This window comes from Diospyros lotus, chromosome 12 (assembly GCF_014633365.1).
Source record: "Diospyros lotus cultivar Yz01 chromosome 12, ASM1463336v1, whole genome shotgun sequence".
In the NCBI taxonomy this organism is placed as follows: domain Eukaryota; kingdom Viridiplantae; phylum Streptophyta; class Magnoliopsida; order Ericales; family Ebenaceae; genus Diospyros; species Diospyros lotus.
Window position 1 is genome coordinate 8,404,893 of NC_068349.1, and position 23,225 is coordinate 8,428,117.

A 23,225-nucleotide genomic window follows, 5' to 3' on the forward strand; every position below is an offset into this window, starting at 1 on the left:
TCTTAAAACCTTTTTACTAGGGGCATTTGGGAGATTCAGAAAAAGTCTCATAATGACTCTAAAGATAAGGATGAAGCCTTATGATGACTTTAAGAATAAGATTTGATAAGATTTGATTGGATAAGATAAGATTTGGATAAGATTTGATTGGATATGATTTGATTTGAATAAAGATTTGATTCGGATATCAATGATTGCATAAAATCTTAAAAGATTTGGAATGATTGCAGAAAATCTTAGAAGATTTAGAGTGATTGCAAAAGATCTTAGAAGATTTGGAAATGATTATATAAAATCTTAGAAGATTTAGAATGATTGCAAAATATCTTAAGAGATTTGGTAATGATTATATAATATCTTGGAAGATTTAGAATGATTGCAGAATATCTTAGAAGATTTGGTAATGATTATATAATATCTTGGAAGATTTAGAATGATTGTAGAATATCTTAGAAGATTTGGTAATGATTATATAATATCTTGGAAGATTTACAATGATTGCAGAAGATCTTTAGAAGATTTGGAATGATTGTAAAAGATTTTGGAAGATTTGAAATGATTGCAGAATATATGTTTCTTGGTGGCTAAATTTTCCAAAATCCATAAATAGGGGTTCATGGCCAAAGCTTTCTCATTCAAAATTGTGAGAAGTTCGTGCTAGACAAGAGTGCTTCGGGTTTAGTGGATAGAGGGCTTTTTAAGAATACGTGAAGCATCACATGCATAGAGCATTTGGACAGCGCGTGAGGGCGTGTAAGGAGGTGGTTTGGTCAAAAGACTTGAGGAGTTGCACGTAAATTGAGGTTGGGCACAAGATTCGAGGTGTTTTGAGTTTCGTCGAGGTGAGTGTTCGCTCCCAAAACTTTGTTTTGACTTGTGAATGGTTCTATCCCAAAAGTTGGTTTTGACTTGTTCATGCAAATGGTTTTTGTTGCATGCAAATGATAACTGGTGACGGTTGGTTTTATGAGGGAGGTTCGTCCCTAAACGTTTTGAACTTGTGCATTGCATTTTATAAATGTTGTTTATATGATGCATTGAATTGTTAAATGTGACATTGTCTTGCGTTTTATGTGTACGTATGGAATGTTAGCCTAAGATGTTGTCTGGATAGTGTAACCATAATTCTCCAAGGGCGTGACGAATAATAGGGGTATCTGATGCTAGGTGTGCATGTCAGGATAGCCGCCTTGGTTTCCGTGCCAGACCGTTTGGTCAGGGACGTTGCACTAGGACGACTAGGTGGTCCATACTGTGTTGTTTATGTGGGATGTCAGCCTATGATGTTGTTTGGATAGTGTAGCCGTAATTCTCCAAGGGCGTGACTGAATAATAAGGGTATCTAATGCTGGTGTACATGTTAGGATAACCACCTTGGTTTTCGTGCCAGGCCGTTTGGTCAAGAAGGTTGCACTAGGATGACTAGGTGATCCATGTGAAATTTTGGAGTTGGGATTGTATGGTGGTTTCTGGATGCTTAAGGTGGGAACGTAATCTGGTGAGATGTGTTGGCAGCTCCATTTAAGCTAGAATCGCATCGCGTCATCATGTCGTCGAGTCGGTATAGTGGCATAGCTTTTAGAGAGATTGCTCTTTTCCCGTAGTAGGGTTAAACGCTGAGAATTCTCTTCGGCGAACGGTTTTTGTGATGGTTTTTATTTGGAAAAAAAATTTATATCTCCGGAATCTTACGTTATGTATCGCTCCAGAGAAGTGGGGTGTTACACAAGAGCTCATCTCTTCCAGCAATTTGGTATTGCAGCATATATATAAATATGTACATCTCTCATTTCAGTAATTTTGAGCTGAACCTCTGAGAAAGAGAGTGAAGGAAATTTCAGCACTCCCAACAACCTTGTCCTGTCACCTGTAACCTCGCTGCTCCCTTCCATCTGGGGGCTTGCGGAAACAGCACTCCTCATTTGTGATGTGACAAAGACCATCTACTCTGCATCAGCAGCAAACACCCACTGTGTCTTCTCTTTCCTCTCTTCTTTTCCATGTCTAGCAACCCAACACTGTACTTCAACCTTCTCATGTGGTCCTTTCAGTGATCTGTCACAGCAATTGTAGATTTCCTTTGTGTTGCAGAACTTAGTTCCAGCATGAATCCTTACTGAAAGTGTACTTTTTTCCTCCCGGTTTCATCTGCATAACATGCATATTTCGGTAACTCTCTCTTCTCTCTTCAATTTCGTCACTATAATTGTGCACCCCCCCCCCCCCCCCCCCAAAAAAAAAAAAGAAGAAAAACACACACATTGTTAGGTTTATGTAATATAATGGCACCCAAGAGGGGGTGGGTGAATTGGGTGTTATTAACTTTAAAAAATTTGTAAAGGTTTTCAAGAAAAAATGGGAAAGCAGCGAGCTATAAACGAAAAGATAGAAATCAAGGTATGCAAGAGAGACAGAATTTAGAGTGGTTTGGCTCAATTCAACCTACATCCACCACTATAGCTCCCATTAGAGATTTTTCAAAGCCACTATAAAATCTTAGGATGCAAACCACAACCTTTTACGCCAACTAGCTCCCAAGCTAGTTCTTTTAGCACAACCCTCTAGGAAAGATACAATACAAGATATTCAAATCTCACACCATTTTCTCTTAAATCTAATCTAGAACAAGGCTTGAAGAGATCTTTACAATGCATAAAAACAGCCTTGATAGAAAAATGAGAGTGAAAAACAATAGAGGCACAAGAAGCTAGAGAGTATATAAACTTGAAAATCTGAAATCCCAATTTTTCCAACTCTCTTGAAGTTCAAATGGTCTCCAATTTATAGTCTTCATGGTCCTTCTAAATAAATATAGCCGTTAGAACCAATGGATTGAGAAATTCCGCTTGTAGAAATCAAGTACAGTTAGCCATTGGAATTTTTACGACAAAATTAGTTGACTGTTTTGAATAATCGGTTGATTGATTTTCGAAACTCTAAGCGGGACGATTGATAGTTTATAAAAACTGATCGACAATTTTGAGAACTTTCAATTGGAAATGATGCAATAACAGTCGACTGCAAACGACTGAGAGCATGCAAAACAGACAGTCGATAGTTTATAAAAATTGGTTGACAGTTTTTACTCTGAAGATTATATAAAGGTGAAGATATAAAAACTAGTCAACAATGTGAGAAAATAATTAGAAGAGAAAAACCTAAGAAATTAGCCTCTGTTGTTTGTTATTTATAATAGGCATAATGGGCCTTAATCTATGGGCTTAACCTAATTACAAATAAAGCACACATACAATATGTACACTTATACTAATAATTCTAATACTCCCCCTCAAGCTGGAGCATAGATATCATATGTACTAAACTTGCTACAAATATATTCTACTCGATGGCCCTTTAGAGACTTGGTAAATACATCTGCAAGTTGATCATTGGAGTTAACAAAGTCTGTAACAATAGCACCTTCAATCAATTTTTCTCTAATAAAGTGACTATCGATTTCAATATGCTTAGTCTGCTCATGGAATACTAGATTGGAAGCAATGTGCAAGGTAGCCTGGTTATCACAAACAAGCTTCATAGGGGATATTTCACAAAACTTAAGTTCCTGCAGGAGTTGCTTAAGCTAGATGAGCTCACAAGTTGCATTAGTCATAGCTTGATACTTAGCCTCTACATTGGATCTAGCTACTACATTATGTTTCTTACTTTTCTAGGAAACTAGATTTCTTCCGACAAGAACACAATACCCAGAGGTTGACCAACGATCAGAAGGAGATATTGCCCAATCTGCATAACAAATATTTGTATCCCTTATTCTCATAGAATAGCCTTTTACCCAGTGTTCTTTTGATATATCTTAGAATCCGAATAACATCATCCTAGTGAGAATCACATGGAGAACTAAGAAACTGACTTACTATATTTACAGCAAAAGCAATGTTAGGACGAGTGATTGTGAGATAGTTTCAACTTGCCTATCAGTCTTCAATATCTTCCAAGATTAGAATAGAGCTTCCCCTGTCCTGACAAGAGTTTGACATTTGGGTCTATTAGAGTGTCAACCAGTTTGTAGTTCATCATACTAGTTTCTTCTAAGATATCAAGTGCATACTTCCTTTGAGAGATTGAGATACCATCTCTTGATCGAGCAACTTCAACACCCAAGAAATACTGGAGTCTGCCTAAGTCTTTGGTCTGAAAGTGTTGATGTAGATGTTCCTTTAGCTTTTGTATACCAACTTGATCACTCCCTGATGATAACAATGCCATCTACATAAACAATAAAGTAGATGCATAAAGAAGAAGAGTGTCGATAGAAAACCGAATGATCAGTTTCATTCCGAGTGAGAGCAAAGGCTTGAACTACAGTGCTGAACCTGTCGAACCACATTTGTGGAGATTATTTCAAACTGTAGAGAGACTTCTTGAGTTTGTAGACTACATTGGACTCCCCCTAAGCAACAAAATCAGATGGTTGCTCTATATAAACCTCCTCCTACAAATCACCATGGAGAAAGGCATTTTTAATCCAGTTGATAGAACGACCAATGACGCATGGCAGCCATAGAAAGAAAGAAGCAAATAGAGGCCATTTTAGCAATAGAAGAAAAGGTATCACTGTAATCCAGCTTGTAGATCTGTGTAAAGCCTTTGACAAGCAAGCGGGCCTCAAGACGATCCACTTGTCATTGGCAACCAACGAGTCTTTCCTAGTGGTAAAGGCACCAAATCCCAAGTACCATTTGAATGTAAAGCTTCAATCTCATTTGACATAGCCTGGTACCAACCAGGATGGGACATGGCTTCATGTGTGGTTTTAGGAATAGAAATAGAGGAAAGACTTGAAACAAAGATACTATAAGCAGGTGACAAACGGTCATAGCACAAAAAGTTATAAAGAGGGTGTGGATTACAAGTAGACCTTGTACCTTTGCAAAGAGCAACAAGAAGACTACCTGGCTTAGGATCCGTGGTAGGAGGAACCACTGACGAAGAGAGTGAGTTAGGAGAGTCCTGTTTTAGAGGAATGCTGGCGCGGGTAGCGGGATGAGGATGATGGTGATATGGAAGAAGTGGAAGATCCATGGAATGTGGGCCGGAAGATGGTAATGGAGGTTCCATATAGGAGGAGACAGACAGACCCGATAAGGGCAACGAAAGAGAAGAAAAATGAATAGGCAATACCTGATCAAGACTCTGTGAATCGGGCTGAGCAACCGAGAAGAAGGACTACTGTTCAAAGAAGATGACATCATCAGACATAAGATAGCGGTTCAACTCAGGAGAGTAACATTTATAGCCTTTTTGCAACCGGGAGTAATCGAGAAAGATACCCTTGAGAGATTTGACAACAAGTTTATCTTGTCTAGGTGAAAAAGAATGCACAAAACAGATATATCCAAATACATGAAGAGGAATAGAATAAAGTGGTTGTGTAGGGAAAAAAAAAAAGAGAAATTTTGTCCTATAACATTGAAGATGGCATGTGATTTATTAGATAACACCCAGTAAGAACATCCCCCCAAAATTTGGTGGGAAGATTAGCATGTAAAAGTAGTGTTCATGTAGTTTCAATAAGATGGCGATTTTTATGCTCAGTAACACCATTTTGTTGAGGTGTGAAAGGACAGGAAGATTGATGCAAAATGCCATTAGCAGTCATGAAAATAGTAAATTGAGAGGAAAAGTACTCAGGGGCATTATCACTACGTAAAGCATGTATAGAAATTCCAAATTGTGTTTTTATTTCAGTAGTAAATGTCTGGAAGACAAAAAACAATTCGGGCCGACTCTTCATGAGAAATAACTAAGTGCAATAAGAAAAGTCATTAATAAAAGTAACGAAGTATGAAAAATCTAGAGTAGAATTGACTCAACTGGGCCCCCATACATCAGGGTGCATGAGGGAAAAAGGAGCCTTATCCCTATTATTGGTGCGACTAGAAAAAAGAACTACAAGCGTGTTTACCACACTGACATGATTCACAACTAAAAGTGGATAATAACGATAGACTAGGAATTAATTTCTTTAGTTTGGAGAGGTTGGGATGACTGAGACGAGAGTGGAGAAGGTCTGGGGAAGCAGCACTGGTGCAAGCTATTGGCGAACTAGGAACAACAAGATGACAGTGACCCCGTGACTCACACTTGATGCCAATCGTCCGCCTCGTACCCCGGTCCTGCACACAAACAGAAGTGGAAGTAAATGTTATAGAACATTCTAGGTCTTTAGTGAGCTGACTAATAGAAAGCAAATTAAAAGGACTACGAGGGAGATAAAAGACATAATTTAAAGAGAAATAAGAGGTAGGAGAGGTTGTCCCTATCCCTTTAACTGGCGTTTTGGTGCCATATGCAAGATTGATTGTTGGTAAATGTTCAAACAAGGTAAGGGTAGAGAAAAGATCTTTATTACCACACGTGTGATCGATGGTGCCAGAGTCCAAAATCCAAGGCCTAATCGAAGAGCTTTGAGTAACACAAGCCATGGGATTACCAGTAGATTGCTGAGATGCTTGGAATTTCACGAAAGCCTCATAGTTAGTAGTAGACAGGGTTATCATTAGAGGGCTCAATGCTGGACTATGGTCACTCTATGCAACGTGAGCCGCTCAGGATGTCTAAGAGGCGGGAGGGGTAGCTGGTCTACCATGCTTCTTCCAACACTTGTCTTCCTCGTGCTCTTTTTTTATTTTTCCTTTTGCAAAAGTTGCACTGAGGGTGAGAGCAGCTATTGGACCGACCTTGATTATTGCCTGAAGTTTGAGACACAAGAGTAGAGGCCTTGGGAGGGGTACCTATAAAAGCAACAGTAGAGGAAGAACTACCAGCTATATTAAGCAATCGTTTGTATGTATCTTTCATAGTGGGGTTAGTGGACCTAATTAAGATCTAATGGCGTACAATCTCGAACTCAAGTTTGAGATCGGATAAAGTAAAGACCACAAGTGGCTTTGGAATCAGAGTATGGAAGAAGAGCTTCAAACTCTTGCGTGAGAGAACGCATCTGGCCTAGATAGGATTCCATGGATTGACTCTACTGGATGTTCTTGATAGAGCGAACAACAGTATAGAGACGCTGAATGTCGTCGTTATAACATTTGGTGGTTTCCTTCCAAACCTCATAACAAGTTTCAAATTGCTGAAAGAGCTACAAAACATATCAGTCAATAGAATTCCATAAAATATTGCACAATTGTGCATCGATGTGTTCCCATTTAGCCTTGTTGGCTGCATCAACATCTTTTGCCTTCTTGGTGAGATGGTTTGCTTATCCCGGCCCCTTTAACATCTTGACAGAGGCTGCCCATGAGAGATAGTTGGCAGACCCTATCAACTTGTCAAAGGTGATAATAGGGGTCCCTATGTTGGAGAGGGTGAATGGTTGAGATGCAGACGAGGCACTAGGAGCAGAGGAGGAACCAAGAGCAAAGTTGGCATCACTCAAGGACGACATGATGGGATTTAGGCGAATAAACTAAAACTCTAGTGTTTAAAAAGGCTGTTGGGTAATTGATACACATTGAACATGATGGTTTTTGGGAAAAATGGACATCGCGGACAGGTTTAGGAGGCTTCATCAAGGTTTTGGTGAGAAGATGGCGAACTTTTGGTGAGGCATGCACTCCCATGTGTCGGCGCATGGAAGCTGGCCAAAAAAAGTCGGCAGTGCGTGACGGCTCTGGCGGCGATGGGTCTTTAGTGGTCAGCTGATCTTATGACGACGAACCCTATGGTGGCGGTAGAGCTAGCAAATGGTGGCCAAACAATGGAGTTCCAGCCTTTGACAGGGGCGGTGAGGAGAGAGAAAAAGAGGGTTTGTAGGGTTTGAAGATTGTTGGAAAAGGATACACAGCTGCGGCGGCTTAGAGTTTTTTTTCACTGGTGGCTCTGATACTATGTGAGAAAATAATTAGGAGAAAAAAATCTAAGAGATTTAGCTTGTTATTTATAATAGGCATAACGGGTCTTAATCTATGGGCTTAACCTACGGGTTTAACCTAATTACAAATAAAACACACATACAATATGTACAATTATACTAATAATTCTAATAAACAGTTTTAAACATATGGTTGAGAGTTTTGATATGAGACTTTGATATTTGACTTTGAAATGAATGTTTCAAGACTCTTTTATTAAAGTTTTGTGAAAACAATGATGATCATCAAAACATCATCAAAATTAATACAACACACACCCCTTTAACCTGTCCAGCTCTCATCTTCTACCACTAGCCAAGTGTGCGTGCAGTAATACAGGTCTATATTGTATAAGTTATTGTATTAGGACATTGCCACTTACTTCCGTAAGAAAGCCACCTCTTTCTTCCTCCTATCTTCATCTCATCTTAATTATAAGTATGGGGTGCTATCAAACTTATGCTCCAGATGTTTGGTTTTGAACTTGCTAATCTTGAAACCTTTGAATTCTAAGGTTTTCCTCCATAACTCAAACTTAGAGTTCATGCCTTTTTTTGCCTCATCTACCTGGATAATATCATTTGCAAAGAAAAAAATATTTTTGTTAGGCCTTTATTCAACCAGGTCAACCTTGCAACTTGGATTCCTTTATTAAAAACTTCATTATGTTAGTAGGTCAAATTTAGTAAATGCAATATGTACTGTGCAAACTTGGATTGGTATATCTCATGTTATTGCCTTTTGTGGTTAATAACCTAATACAGAATTTTCATCTCAAGAAATTGATTTTTTTTTTCTTCTCAGGATATTGGGGTATCTATCTTCTTGGTGTCCAACTGGGAAGCTATCTTTTCTTTGGCAACTCTAAGCAAATATCCAGATCCAACAAGTGGGCAAGAATCAGAGTCTGGGTGCTGGCTCTTTTGTTTTGGTATATTTCTAGCACTGGAGTGTTTTTCATCTCAATATGTTTCACTGGCATTTTAGTTGAGTTCAAATTGGACTTCATGAATGGTGCGGTGCAGGTTGTTCACTATCCTTCTAGACAGGCATGTGGAAAGAGTTTCACGCAGAATGGTAGTTATATTTTCTAACAGCATTCTGAGAAATCTTCCTTCAAACTCATTCTCAGTTTTAAGTTCAACTTTCTTAACACTAATGGGAAAATTCTTTTTGCAGTGTAACTTAGCTTATGTAACTTTAGTACTGGCTCAAAATCTCCAGGTTATTATCATTTACACCCTTTATTATGAAAGTAACATTGTTTTAAAGGTTCTTTTGCAGAATAACATATGATATGATGATTTTTTCTGTTCTCCATATTGTTTGTTAATCAGTATATTGATGGTTTTGCCTCTATCAAACTGTATTTCAGGTGTAATGGTTCATTGTGTTTTAATTATATAGAAATAAATAAATCTGTCGATTGGAATTTCCTTCCTCCTTTTGGGGTCTTTGGGTCTTAATTCGTTTATGTACTGAATTCTTGTTATTGCTGTAGTGTTTATAGGAGTGCTATTTCTTGTTAGATCTTTTTACACGTTTGGCAATTCATGTTTGGATTGCCTTCAACCCCATGAATATAACAAAACACAGGTCAAGTTGAATACAACACGATTAATTAATCGTATCAAATACCTAGATCTGAACACGACTCATCTATTATATGAATAAAACTACATAGCCTATATGACCTGTTTAACTAATAGATTGTGTCAACAAGAACTAACACAACACAACCAATATGATACGTTGAACAAAATGAATCACAACTATTAGGACTCCCATTAGTCTTACCTATCAAAGACGTAAAAGGAGAGAAGCGATAGGGGCAGTCAAGGAAATTGGGTCAGGGGCAAAAGAGTCAGAAGTTGATTAGAGGAGAATATTATTTTACGTGACTAAAACAGAATGGGGGAGAGATATAAAAGGGGAGAGTGGAGGAGAGAGAAGGGGTGGAAAATTTGTTGAAGAAACCGTTGGAGAGTGAGGCCCTCTCGAATAGGCCTGATTTCTTTTGTTTTCTTTCTTGTCTTTGCTATTTTCCATTACTGAAGCTACTGTAAGAGTTTGAATTCAATCAAACAAGAAAGGTTCTATCAATCTGGTATTAGAGCAACGTTCCATGGGGGTGACCGTCTCGGAGAGAGTGGGGGATCTGGAGGGAAGGATGGAGAATTATCAACAGCAGATTGAAGGGAAGATGGAGGGACTACAGATGGGATTAGAATCCATGAAAAAAGAATTCCAGAGGGTGCAGAACATTGAGAAAAATATGGTGACGATGATGGAACAATTTGGCTTGCTGATGGAGAGATAGGAGGACTAGGAGAAAGGGAAGAAGGGGAAACAGTCGGGTGAGCACATACCGGTGGGTTCGACACTCACTGGGGAGGCCACGCCGGAGCTAGGAAATCGGCATAGGGAAGCTGGAGGTGAGTTCGATCCATATGGGAGGTCCGATGGAAGGGTCTAACGCCTGGAGATGCCAGTATTTGAGGGTGACAACCTAGATGGTTGGGTGTTTCGGGCTTAGCGGTACTTTGTCGTGAATCAGCTATCGGATGCGGAGAAGTTGGACTCCGCTGCTCTTTGCTTTGAAGGAGCAGCTCTTGCTTGGTTCCAGTGGGAACAGCGAAGGCGACGGGTGAGAACTTGGGAGGAGCTTAAGGTGATGATGAGGAACAGGTTCAGGCCCACACAGGAAGGCACGGTGGAAGAATGATTCCTGGCGCTCCGACAGTGGGGGTCTGTCAAGGATTATCGCCTCCGTTTCGAGACCTTGGTTGCTCCTCTCGAGGACATGCCAGAGGCGCTGCTAGAATGCCATTTTATAAATGGATTGAAGGCTGACATAAGGGCGGAGATGAGAGTTTTGAGGCCAATTGGGCTGGAGGAGATGATAGACCTAGCCCAACGAATTGAGGAAAGGAATTTGGTGGTGCGAGGGGGCCATTCCAGTCCAGGCGCAGCCCGGTCACAGGCCCCTACAATTCCAGTCGCCAACCACCAACGAGTGCTGCTCTCTCCTTCCTCGGTGGCGTCACCCCGATCGGCTACCACCATTCCCGGCTTCTCTCACCGGCCACTTAATACCAGTAAGTGGAACAATCCCCCATTTAAACGGTTAAGCGAGAGTGAACTACAAGCTAAACGAGCTAAGGGGTTGTGTTTCCGTTGTGATGAGAAATATATGATTGGGCACAAATGTAAGAACAAGGAGCTGCAGGTGATGGTAATTCAAGAGGGGGAAGAGGAAGAGGAAGATATAGGTGAAGTTGAAACATGGAAGAATTCAGGGGAGGAAGGTGAAATCGTCAAAACAGGAGAGGTAGTGGAGCTGTCCATCAACTCGGTAGTTGGTTTAACCCCTCCACAAACCATGAAGATCAAGGGAAAAATAGGAGGCCAGGAGATGGTGGTTCTCATTGACAGTGGGGCTTCTCATAACTTTATAGCGTCAGATTTGGTGCAGAAACTAGGACTGACCAGGTCGCAAACGAGGGGCTATGGTGTGATCATGGGGTCGGGCATGGCTGTTCAGGGGGTTGGAGTGTGTAGAGGGGTATCCTTAACGATGCAAAATGTGGAAGTAGTGGAAGATTTCCTGCCATTGGAGCTAGGGAGCTCGGACGTTGTCCTTGGAATGAAGTGGTTGGCCACTCTTGGGGAAACACAAGTGGATTGGGGCTCATTAGTCATGAAGTTTAGAGCAAGGGGGACCACTATCACACTGTATGGGGATCCTAGCCTTAGCAAAACTTCGGTAACATTGAAGTCAATGATCAGGGCATTTCGAAAGGGTGGAGAAGGGGTGCTGTTGGAATTGGGGAGTTTAACTACTCAAGAGGAAGTTGCTGGCTGGGCAGTTCCTGACAGCTTGCAGGAGCTTTTAGCAGAATTCGGGCATGTCTTTGAGGAACCGTGTGGGCTTCCCCCACATCGGAGGCAGGATCACATGATTACATTGCAGCCGGGAGTGTCACCTGTGAATGTGTGGCCCTACCGGTACCCCCATCTTTAGAAAAACGAGATTGAAAGGCTGGTTCGAGAAATGTTGACCGCTGGACTTATCCGACCAAGTGTGAGTCCGTTTTCCAGCCCGTTGTTGCTGGTCAAGAAGAAGGATGGTGGCTGGAGATTTTGTGTTGACTACAGAGTTTTAAACAAGGTAACCGTTCCCTATAGATTTCCAATTCCAGTTATTGAAGAACTTTTGGATGAGTTGAATGAGGCTGTTATTTTTTCCAAGTTGGATTTGAAATCAGGATATCATCAAATCCGAGTAGCACCTAATGACGTTCCTAAGACTGCATTCCGTACACATAAGGGGCATTATGAATTTTTGGTTATGCCGTTTGGGCTAACGAACGTCCCCGCTATGTTCTAATCGTTGATGAACGAGGTCTTTAAGGAGCATTTAAGGAGCTTCGTGTTAGTATTTTTTGACGACATTCTGATTTACAGTAAGGATATGGCTGAACAAACACTTAAGATGTGTGTTGGGGCTCCTAACAGTCCACCGGTTGTACGCCAATGCAAAGAAGTGTCAGTTTGGGCAGCGGGAAATTGAGTATTTGAGGCATGTCATCTCTCAAGATGGGGTGGCTACGGATAGCTCTAAGGTTAAGGCGGTGATGGAATGGCCCAGCCCCAAATCCTTACGTGAGCTTCTAGGATTCTTGAGTCTTATGGGGTATTATCGGAGATTTGTGAAGGATTATGGGAAGGTGGCACGGCCACTGATCGACCGCCTCTGGAAGGGTAATTTTTTTTGGGATGAAGTGGCGGAGCAAGCTTTTCAATCCCTCAAATGGGCAATGACCAATCTACCTGTGTTGGCTTTGTCGGATTTTTCAAAGGAATTCATGGTTGAAACTGATGCATCAGGGCAGGGACTAGGGGCAGTGTTGATGCAGTAGCAGCGCCCAATTGCTTTTTTCAGTCATTCCCTAAGCCCCACGGGTCGAGTGAGATCGGTGTATGAGCTGGAATTGATGACAATAGTATTTGCAGTGAAAAAATGGCAACATTACCTACTTGGGCGCAGGTTTGTTATCAGAACGAATCAGCGAAGCCTAAAATTCCTTATGGAGCAGCGGATGGTTAACCCGGAGTGTCAAAAATGGGTCATGAAACTGATGGGGTACGACTTTGAGATTCAATATCATTCCGGATTGGAGAATCGAGCAGCCGATGCTCTCTCACGCCTCCCTTCTTCTGCCACCTTGATGGCCCTTTCCATTCCCCAAATCGTGCAGCTAGACCAACTCAAAGAGGAGGTGAAAGGAGATGCTACACTCCAACAGATTGTTAGAGAGCTGCAGGAAATTCCTTCCAGCAGAACCCACTATACGCTGGTGGATGGCCATCTGCTATTCAAGGGCAGATTGTATCTTCCTAAAGGGTCAGAATTAATTCCGTTAATGCTGAAGGAAGGCCATGATGGACTGGTTGGGGGTCATTCCAGCTTCCTCAAGACTTATAAGAGGGTAGCCGCCAATGTGTATTGGGTGGGCATGAAGAGAGACATTCAACAATATGTTCAGCAGTGTCAAGTGTGCCAGCAACATAAAAATGAGGCTCTATCACCTGGTGGACTGTTGCAGCCACTTTCGGTTCCTAGTCGAGTTTGGGAAGATGTGTCCATGGATTTCATCGAAGGGTTGCTTAAGTCAGCTGGGATGGATACTATCTTGGTGGTTGTGGACCGCCTAAGTAAGTATGGACACTTTATTGCCTTGAAACACCCTTTTACAGCAGCTAGCGTTGCTGGGATTTTTGTGAAGGAGATAGTTCGATGACATGGGGTTCCAAGTTCTATAGTCTCCGATAGAGATAAAATTTTTGTTAGCCATTTTTGGGAGGAGTTATTCAAGTTGCAAGGCACTAAATTGAGAAGAAGTACAGCCTACCACCCGCAGTCCGATGGCCAAACGGAGGTCCTAAATCGCACTTTGGAGACCTACTTTCGATGTTTTTCCTCCTCCAAGCCCAAGGCATGGTGCAGCTGGCTACCGTGGGCGGAATATTGGTATAACATGTCTTTCCATGTCTCATCGAAATTGACCCCGTTCTAGATAGTTTATGGGCGTGAACCTCCCCTACTTTTGAGGTTCGAGAAAGGCACCACAGCTGTGTCGTTGATTGAAAAGCAATTGATGGAACGAGATTCTGTTTTGGAGGAGCTGTAGTCCCAACTATTGCGCGCACAAGCGAGGATGAAGGAGACAGCCGATAAAAAAAGGAGGGATGTGGAATTCAAGGTGGGTGACCTGGTTTATGTTAAACTTCGTCCCTACCGGCAGAAGACCTTGGCTATTCAGATGAATGAGAAGCTGTCTCCTAAGTTCTATGGGCCTTACGTAGTAGAGAAAAGGATCGGGAAGGTGGCCTACAAGCTGTCCTTACCACCTTCGTGTGCAATCCATCTAGTATTCCATGTCTCCCAGTTTCGCAAAGCGGAGGGAGCAGTGCAGGCAATAGCTAACTTTCTCGACCAGCTAACAGCTGAGTTGGAATTGAAGGTACAACTAGAATTCTTGTTGGGGGTAAGGCCAGGCCGGGAAAACAATCTATAGAGCCTTGAGGTCCTGATACAATGGAAGGGGTTGCCTCCCCTAGAGGCCACTTGGGAACCCTATCAGCAGATCCTACATCAATTTCCAGACTTTCACCTTGAGGACAAGGTGAAACTTGTGGGCTGGAGTATTGTTAGGACTCCCATTAGTCTTACCTATCAAAGACGTAAAAGGAGAGAAGCGATAGGGGCAGCCAAGGAAATTGGGTCAGGGGCAAAAGAGTCAGAAGTTGGTTAGAGGAGAATATTATTTTACGTGACTGAAATAGAATAGGGGAGAGATATAAAAGGGGAGAGTGGAGGAGAGAGAAGGGGTGGAAAATTTGTTGAAGAAACCGTTGGAGAGTGAGACCCTCTCGAATAGGCCTAATTTCTTTTGTTTTCTTTCTTGTCTTTGCTATTTTCCATTACTGAAACTACTGTAAGAGTTTGAATTCAATCAAACAAGAAAGGTTCTATCAACAACATGACATGATCTGACACCGATAACCCCTTTAGTCATTTACAAATAGAAACTTAAAGATCTAGTACATTTAATATAACCCAACAACCTGTCTAATTAAATACAGAAACTACATAAAGATAAATAAACAACTACAAAATCTAATATAAAAATAACTTCATCCGAGCATTTCAAAATTGATAATTCATTATAATATCCAACATGAACTCTTAACTTTAAATTTCCAACAATAAATGTGGAACAATTTTTTTGAAAATTAAAATCTAAATTGTATTTCAACAATACAAAATAATTAACACCATTCATTACACACTAAAATCTAATTATATATATTTCAATTATTATATATATATATATATATTTTGAACCAGGTTATACGGGTCATTTCAGGTTAAGCGAGTTAAATGAGTCATGAGTGACACGATTATAGGAATCAAATCAAAAAATTATACTAGTTTTATGTCACTAAGAATTTCTGATTTTATCTAAATGAATTTTAGTTTCATTTGGACTTTTGGTGGATTGTGTGATAGGATTTAATGGTATTAGGTTACCATATTAGTTCAGAGCAGTTTTGAAAAAGTTTAGTTGTTTTAGGAGTTTTATCAAGCCTGTATCAGTCATTTGTAAAATATGAAAATATATTTTTTAAATTGATTGATTGAATAAAATTATTGGTGCTTCTCTGCTAAAATCCCTATCTGTCTTTCTCTTGGCCTTCCTTCTTCCCCGTACTTCTTCTCATTCTTCTGCTAAAATTATTGTTGTATTATTGATGCTTGTTTTATCCTTCTATTCACACTTGTTTTCTCGTTCTTTCTCTTATAGTACTTATAGCTTATGAGTATGCCTTTCTAAACTGCAAACGTCATCTTCTGTTTCATCATGGTTCATCCACAGAAGCTGCTTGTCTCCATTTTTTGTTCTAGTCTTTTAAGTGCCTCAAACTCTATAGATCACTTATTGCTGTAATTTATGTTTACCACCTCCGTTTATTCCCAAAGGTTAGCATCAATACCATGACATGGAACACAACATACTATGGAAAGAGGCTTATTTTTAATTATTGACACCATTCAACCAGTTGAAGTTAATGGTGCAGCTAAATCACTATGACAGTATGACTCTAGATATGATACTTTTTGTGTCATTACGACATATTACAAAGTAGAAAATATGGTGAAGTGAAGGGTAATTTCTAATTCTCCATGAGGGGAGAAGTGTCAGTTAACATGGTTTTTTCTTTTATTTTTTATTATAGACCATCCAGTGTAGATCTGTGATTTAGCAAGTTCTGTTTTAAGCAGAATAGATAACGGTTACATAGTGTACTTTATTTTCTGAACTAGAAAAATTCGTTCTGTTATAAAAACTATGCAGTTTTGCAGGTCTTAGGAATCCTAATGCTATCTGATTTTATCCCTGGACACAAGATTTCTATTCTGGAAGAAGCATTCAACAGGAATCTACTGGGATCATTTCTTCTGGTAAATCATATACCTTCGTTCATTATTTGTTTGCATAATTCATATCCTCTTGTTTTTTAATTTACTTGCATACGGAATGATAATTGAATGGGTTGCCTATCATATCAAAACAGGTAAAGAACTTTGTGCATTTGAAATTGTCGCTTTCATGTTTGGATTGCACTTTTTTTGTGATTTGTGTTTGCAAAATTTTTTTTTCCCACTTCTGAGTACCTTTAATTATCTTGAGCTTAAGATGGTAAACTAATGTTATATTTGCATTCATCCATGCAGGCAAATGTTTTCACAGGGTTGGTTAACTTGTTTGTTGACACCATGTTTGCTTCCTTGGTCTCAGCCCTTGCTACGTTGGGTGCATATGCATTTATTCTCTGCCTTCTAGTTGGACTGGCTGACTTTTATGGCATTAAGTCGAAGTTTTGGTAGATAACCTATAAGGCTTGTACAAACTAAACTTTTTGAGAGGTACTTTTTATTCGATGAACTCCATCTCTCCTATAGCGATCAATAGTAATTTAGTTTTGCTAGTGGATTGATTTGTGCTTGACATTTGGCTATAATGTTTATGGGGGTATCTCAGCCCCAAGAACAAGATTACTCTGAATGCTCTGTAAATGTTATTGGCACCAATTTTCCTTTTTCTCATTTACACGTGAGACACAAAGTATCTAATTTTATACTAACTTCAACATTATACTGGAGTATGCTCATGATCCAAGGATAAAAGAGATCCAAAGTACACCAATTGATATGCACGTGTACTTTGCATCTTATCATGCCTCCACAGGTGCTATTTCTGCAGTGTGATATTTGTGTCTTTTGCTTGTATTGTTGTAAATGAGCCAAACCAGGTATATGTTCTAAATTTATTCAGGCTTAGTTTGTTTTTTTTTTTTTCATGCCGATCTGAACAGCTTTTGGCAGAGCTTAGTTTGGTTATTCAGGCTTGGTTTAGCCCCTTCCATTATTCTAGATAAATAAGCTTCATGTAAGACTATTTATGTTTTCTTGGATACAATCCCACGGTTCTTTTTTGCCTTTAACTTTTCTTTCCCTACAGAAAAATAAACTGTGCCAGAGAGTCAAAGAAGCTGAATCTATCAGCCAGTTGGTACTTTGGCAGCCAAAATCAGGCAGAATAGAAAAGGAAAACTTATTGAGTTTTAGATTTGAATGTGGATGATTGCTGAGAAGTACCATTGGAGAAAGGGAAGCTGGTGGTCACGTGGATTCCTCTGCATGTCATCTGACAGATTGGACCATATATGGTGTTGATAACTCCCCTCTCATTAGTCCTCCTCACTAGAAAAGAAAAGGCAACGGTTCCCAGCGTTTCTGTTTTGTTTCTCTCTCCATCTGCACTATAATATGCCAATATGTATTCCTTATGTATATTTGCATGTGATATCTTCTTAGCTAGGATTGTCTAAATATGCAACTACTCGGGAGCAAGATAGTTTCCCTAATTGCATATTATGTACGGGGCTTGCTTGCTTCCTTTGCCGCTGAACTTTCTGAAGCGTGAATGTTAATCAAATATCTTCTTAGCTAGAATTTTTTCTTTTTTGATATATTATGTATTTAAATTTTATCTCTACGGCTGTGAGGGTTTATTTCTTATCTCCCCTTCTGACATCTTTGATCTTTGATGTCTGGTAATGAAGATATTTGGAATCAATAATATGACCTCTTTGATTGCCGATATTTGGTAATAGAGACGGCTAGAATCAATTACTATCACCACCTTGAATGGTTAACCAGTAGCAATTTTATGCTAATTTCTCCTTTTTTATCATGTTTCCTGCTAAGCCAAGATTAATCAGAGGGATTTTATTGTTGCCTTTTATCCCTAAGCAGAAGGGGTTTCCATGAAAGCCTGGTTGCTCTTGTAATATAAACACATTTATCATCATTTGTCCTTTTGCTAACTTAGAGCTTCTGTATTTGTGATTTCTTGTTGTTACTTACAGGTTTGAGAATTGACGTAACATTGACCTTCATGTGGGCTTGTTTTTGTTGGTATGTCATGTAAGTGCTAAACAAACAACTGATCCATTGTAAAATGTTTTCTTCATGCATGATTTCTAACACCATAAGCTGATGTTCATTTGGATTAAAGTAGTTACTTGAAAGCGAGACCTTTCTATCTACTCTTTGAAACATCAAAAAACTATTTAACACAGACTTTAGTCGATTGATGTCACCAGGAATCTTCCCCATATAGTAAGTAACAGCTTGAAAAGAAGTTTCATATAAAGAGATGATGAACTCTTAATATTCATAGATTAAAGAAGAAATGGATTAAAGTATCATTTTCCTTGGACGTTTGCAGCCATTCAAAGTAGGGAAATTTTGATAATGAAGCAATATGGTATCTGCAGTGTTTTACGAGGCACATGGTATTCATTGTACGGAGCAGTTGATGGACACAAATAGGGTGAATGCGGTGTAGATGGATGAAGCAAAGGGTAAGTGAGCAGTGAGGTCTGAGGCAGGCAGCCATTTGTTGAGAATCCCAACTCGAGAAAAAAAAAAAAAAAAAAGTTCGAGAACGTGAAGAGTAGCTTTTGGACAGCTTGTTGTGTTGTTTTTATGCGTATTTCTCATAGATTTTGGGTCCCCCACTTCTCTCCACTGCAACACACTTTGGCAGTGTGCTTGACAGCATCTACCAAAACCCTAACAAAACATCTCTGAGAGAGAGTAGAAGCAGAACAGCTGAATACCTTTTCTGCCCTCTCACGTGGTGTACTGTGTATATACTGATGATATACATATATTCTTATGACGACGACCCTGCTACTACTATAGTGTTGGTAAACTCACTGTGTACATATAACGATTTAAAATTCATGCACACTAGGTGAAGCAAAACAAATTTATTTGTGGTTCGCTCTTAAATAAGGTTAAAATAGTGGTAGAATACAAACCCCCAAACCTCCCCTTATATGTATATATATTTTCTACATTCTTGCATTGCAGCCATTGTCATCCATTTATTTAGAAGGGTATTGAATTTTATATACAATTTTTGTAAATGAGTTCTGTACAAAACAATAAAACTTATTGAAATGGCATAGTAACATCACTTTATTTTTAAGGAAAAAATGTTGCCAAAATAAGGCAGCAGTGGCAACTCTGAAATTTTGACCCAATACAATGGATGTTTTTACCTTGGAATAGGAAATTCACAAAAAAATCCATTTATATTTGCAGGGTACTGTTCTACATATATCTCTATCTCTCTGGGAGATAAGGAAAGGGGATTTGCTATGGACAGGAAGTAGGCCTATAAATAAAGGTAAGTCAACAGGATGGGCTTGTCAAGCAACTCTCAGACGCTGCTGCTGGTGGCTGAATCCCAAAGCAGAAATGGCCTTAGAAGCACTATCTACAAATGAACCCTTGCACTTCATCATCCATGACTATGACGCTCTCAGCGCCAACCCTTACAGCTGCATTGACCACTCTTTAGAGCCCCCTTTCATGCCACGACCTTGCCTGAAACTTCAAGAAATCAGAGACCCCCCGGATACCAGTACTGCAATGGCGCCCCGGCGCCGCCCGTCAGGGCCAGAGGCCGTCGACAGGCGGCAGAATTTGGCTGTGCAAGGTCGGAAGAAGAGGAGGAGGAGGCCAAGAATTTGTAAGAACAAGGAGGAAGCTGAGACACAGAGAATGACACACATTGCAGTGGAGAGAAACCGCCGGAAGCAGATGAATGAGCACCTCACCGTCTTGCGCTCTCTCATGCCGGAATCTTACGTCCAAAGGGTTTGATTCTTTTCATCACACATATATATCTATGTAGTGGTTCGTGCTCGCATGTACGTTGACATGCATGATCTGTTGTAGAGGAATCTTTCTGCTCCATGCTTTGGACTGCCTTTTGGGCCAGTTTGATTAGTGTTTATGTGTTTTTACTTCTTATAGTTCGTTTCTTTCAACATTAAATATTAAGATTTTACAAATACTGTTGTGATATAATTTTTGTTCCCAGATGGAAACCATTTTTGAAACTAGCAAAAGTAACTTCTCATTGTCGCAAGAAATTGGGAAATTATTTTGAGAATCTGAACACAATTGTGCCTTCCTACACTTCATGTTTAATAGATGTGGTTGGAGAACCCCAAAAAAATAAATTGGAATCCTAAACAAGGAACTGTGTATGTTTGGAAAATGGGAATGGAACAGTGTATGGTACATTCGAAGATACTGTACGCTGATGATTGCTCTACAGGGAAACCTGGCTAGCTGCTAGATGGTATAATTAAGGTCCTTTTCTCTTCTTTTTTTTTTCCTTGGTAAAAATCAAAAAGGGTCCTTTTCATGTGAACTGTTCTGCAAATACTTCAATATAATTTTCAAGTTTTATACATATGTATCAGTACCATTCCGTTAAACTTTACACATGGTGAAACTGCACTTGTGCAGGGTGACCAAGCTTCGATAGTGGGTGGTGCCATTGACTATGTGAAAGAACTAGAGCAGCTGCTGCAGTCCCTGGAAGCTCAAAAGTTCTTAGTACTACAACAAGGAGGAAGGCCGCCTGCAACCGCCGCCGCAGCCTCCTCCTCCTCCTCTGCGGAATTGGCAACAGCACCCTTTGCTCAATTTTTCTCATTCCCACAGTACACATGGTCTCAGTTTCCCAGCAAGTATGCGTCCAAGAGCAAGGCAGCCCTGGCGGATATTGAGGTGACTTTGATTGAAACCCATGCAAACCTTAGAATTCTGTCAAGAAAATGCTTTAGACAGCTCTCGAAAATGGTGGCCGCCTTTCAGACACTGTTCCTCTCCGTCCTTCACCTCAGTGTCACCACTTTGGATCCATTGGTCCTCTACTCCATCAGTGCCAAGGTATGTCGTTAAACGTGTCACAATTTGGGAAATGGATGTCAGTACGGAATTTCAAAATTGAAATTCGGAAACATCATCACCAATATAACAATATATCATCTCTTTCTTTCTTTCTTTCTGTCACGGACTCTATTATTATTATATATAAATTAAAATCTTTTAGCTATTTTATTTATAATCTTATTTTCTATGTATTATATATTCTTATAATTCATATCATTCTTAACTCTTTTACCACTTGTCTTTTGTGTTAATTGTTTGTTTAATTTGATAATTCTTTTTTTTTTTTTTTTTTACAAATGTCTATTTTGATTGTTTTTTCCGTAACTATCTTAAATAATTTTTTTCTGAGAAATCTTTATAAAATTTTAATGTAAGCACAGTCAAATTAAATCACGTACGGGATAGTACGTGATATTTTTATATATAGTAATTAGTGTTGGGAGATTTTTACTTCATAAGAAAGGTAAGTATTTTATAGGATGGGGGTGGGGGTGTGTGTGTGTGTTCTTATAATAATGCACGATATATATATATATATATATATAGTTCAGGGAGGATTACAATTTGCATGTGTATTTCTATTACTTTTTTTTTTTTTATTTTGAATAAAAATATAATCAAAGAATATAAGTTAAATTTAGGAAATATTTGGTGTAGATGGAAGATGGATGCCAACTGACTTCAGCAGATGAAATAGCAAGCGCAGTTCACCACATGCTTAGGATAATATTTGAGGAGGATGCTATCCTCTATTGATCAAATAATAATATTAGTTGCCCCAGCTACCCTTCTAGTTTCAATTGAATCACCAAAATGCCACCATCTCTCTCTCTCTCTCTCTCTCTCATTGTACATGAGCACTATGGCATGGATGTAATCAATTTGTGCATTTAATTTAACTCTCTCTCTCTTTCTCTCTTCCCCTGTAAATGAGGCATGGGTGTAATCACTGTGTATTTAATTCAATTTTTAAAAAAAACAATATTATTCATCTAGATAGATTTTCAATTTAAGTGATACTTTTTTATTGAATAATGAAAATATGCATAATAAATATTAACACTTACACATTTTCATTGTCCAATAAAAATGTGCCACCTAATTTGAATATCTATCTCCAATTTAAATAAATAACAATATTCATTCCTAAAACCCCAAACACATATATATATACCAACTTTAGAACTGATGCTTGGTCTCCTTAAATTCTAGGAGAAAATGTAATTAATAAGCTAATCGGATTTCTAAAATTATATGATGTATGGTGCTAACTGTTATTTGGTTAAAAGGGAATTGTCAAACTAAATACAGTAATTTCAATTAATACAGTTTCGTTTTTTATTAAATTTGATTTAGTTCCATTTTAGTTTAAATATTTCTTAATTTTTTATTTTTAGCTCAACTTTAACATTAGAATTCTAGTTTTTAACTGAATTGACACAAATATATAACTATTTTACAATGGGTTTCATTAGTTAAATTGCTTGTGTGCTCGATCTCACTTTTTTCTTTTTTTTCATGGTTATTCAAATTTTTCGTTCTTTCGTCTATATATTTGGATTTGTATTTTTGAGTCAATTTAATTTCTATATTTTGATATTTTTTTTATATGTTAACATGAACTTTTTGTTATTTTAATTACACTCACAGATCTGTATTTTTGAGTAAATTTAACTCTGTATTTTAACGTGAATAAAATATGATATGTATTTTTTCATCTTATTTTATTTTTTTTATACATGAACGTGTAAAAATTAAATTAATTCAAAAATATAAGTTCAAAAGTGTAATCAAAATAATGAAAAATTCAGGTTGTCACATCAAAAAAAGTTGTAAAGATTAAACTAACTATGGTGTAGTCGAAATAACGAAAAATTTAAATAATCATATGAAATATTATAAAAATATAAGGATAAAAGTATAAATTTAGTTAAATAAAATTGCGTATA

General features: G+C 38.8%; 2 protein-coding genes across 4 annotated transcripts in view; both read left to right on the plus strand.

Moving 5' to 3' along the window:
- Nucleotides 1-17,056, plus strand: part of LOC127786462 (uncharacterized protein At4g17910) — a 76,018-nt gene extending 58,962 nt beyond the window's left edge. For 2 of the 3 annotated variants that reach the window (XM_052313876.1, XM_052313875.1), the window contains exons 12-16: nt 8,688-8,814; nt 8,909-8,960; nt 9,063-9,107; nt 16,315-16,413; nt 16,687-17,056. In XM_052313876.1, the coding sequence (XP_052169836.1) occupies nt 8,688-8,814; nt 8,909-8,960; nt 9,063-9,107; nt 16,315-16,413; nt 16,687-16,839 (476 nt within the window). In that variant the 3' untranslated portion in view covers nt 16,840-17,056. Of the gene's footprint in view, nt 1-8,687; nt 8,815-8,908; nt 8,961-9,062; nt 9,108-16,306; nt 16,420-16,686 lie in introns of those variants that run through there. The other variant, XM_052313877.1, reaches the window with a different exon arrangement.
- A 418-nt stretch (nt 17,057-17,474) lies between these two features.
- LOC127786463 (transcription factor bHLH71) lies at nt 17,475-22,250 on the plus strand. Its single transcript, XM_052313878.1, has 4 exons — nt 17,475-18,441; nt 19,630-20,187; nt 20,848-21,273; nt 21,934-22,250. The coding sequence occupies exons 2-4, from the start codon at nt 19,786-19,788 to the stop codon at nt 22,030-22,032; spliced, it is 927 nt and encodes a 308-aa protein (XP_052169838.1). The 5' UTR covers nt 17,475-18,441; nt 19,630-19,785; the 3' UTR covers nt 22,033-22,250.
- Nucleotides 22,251-23,225: the final 975 nt, after the last annotated feature.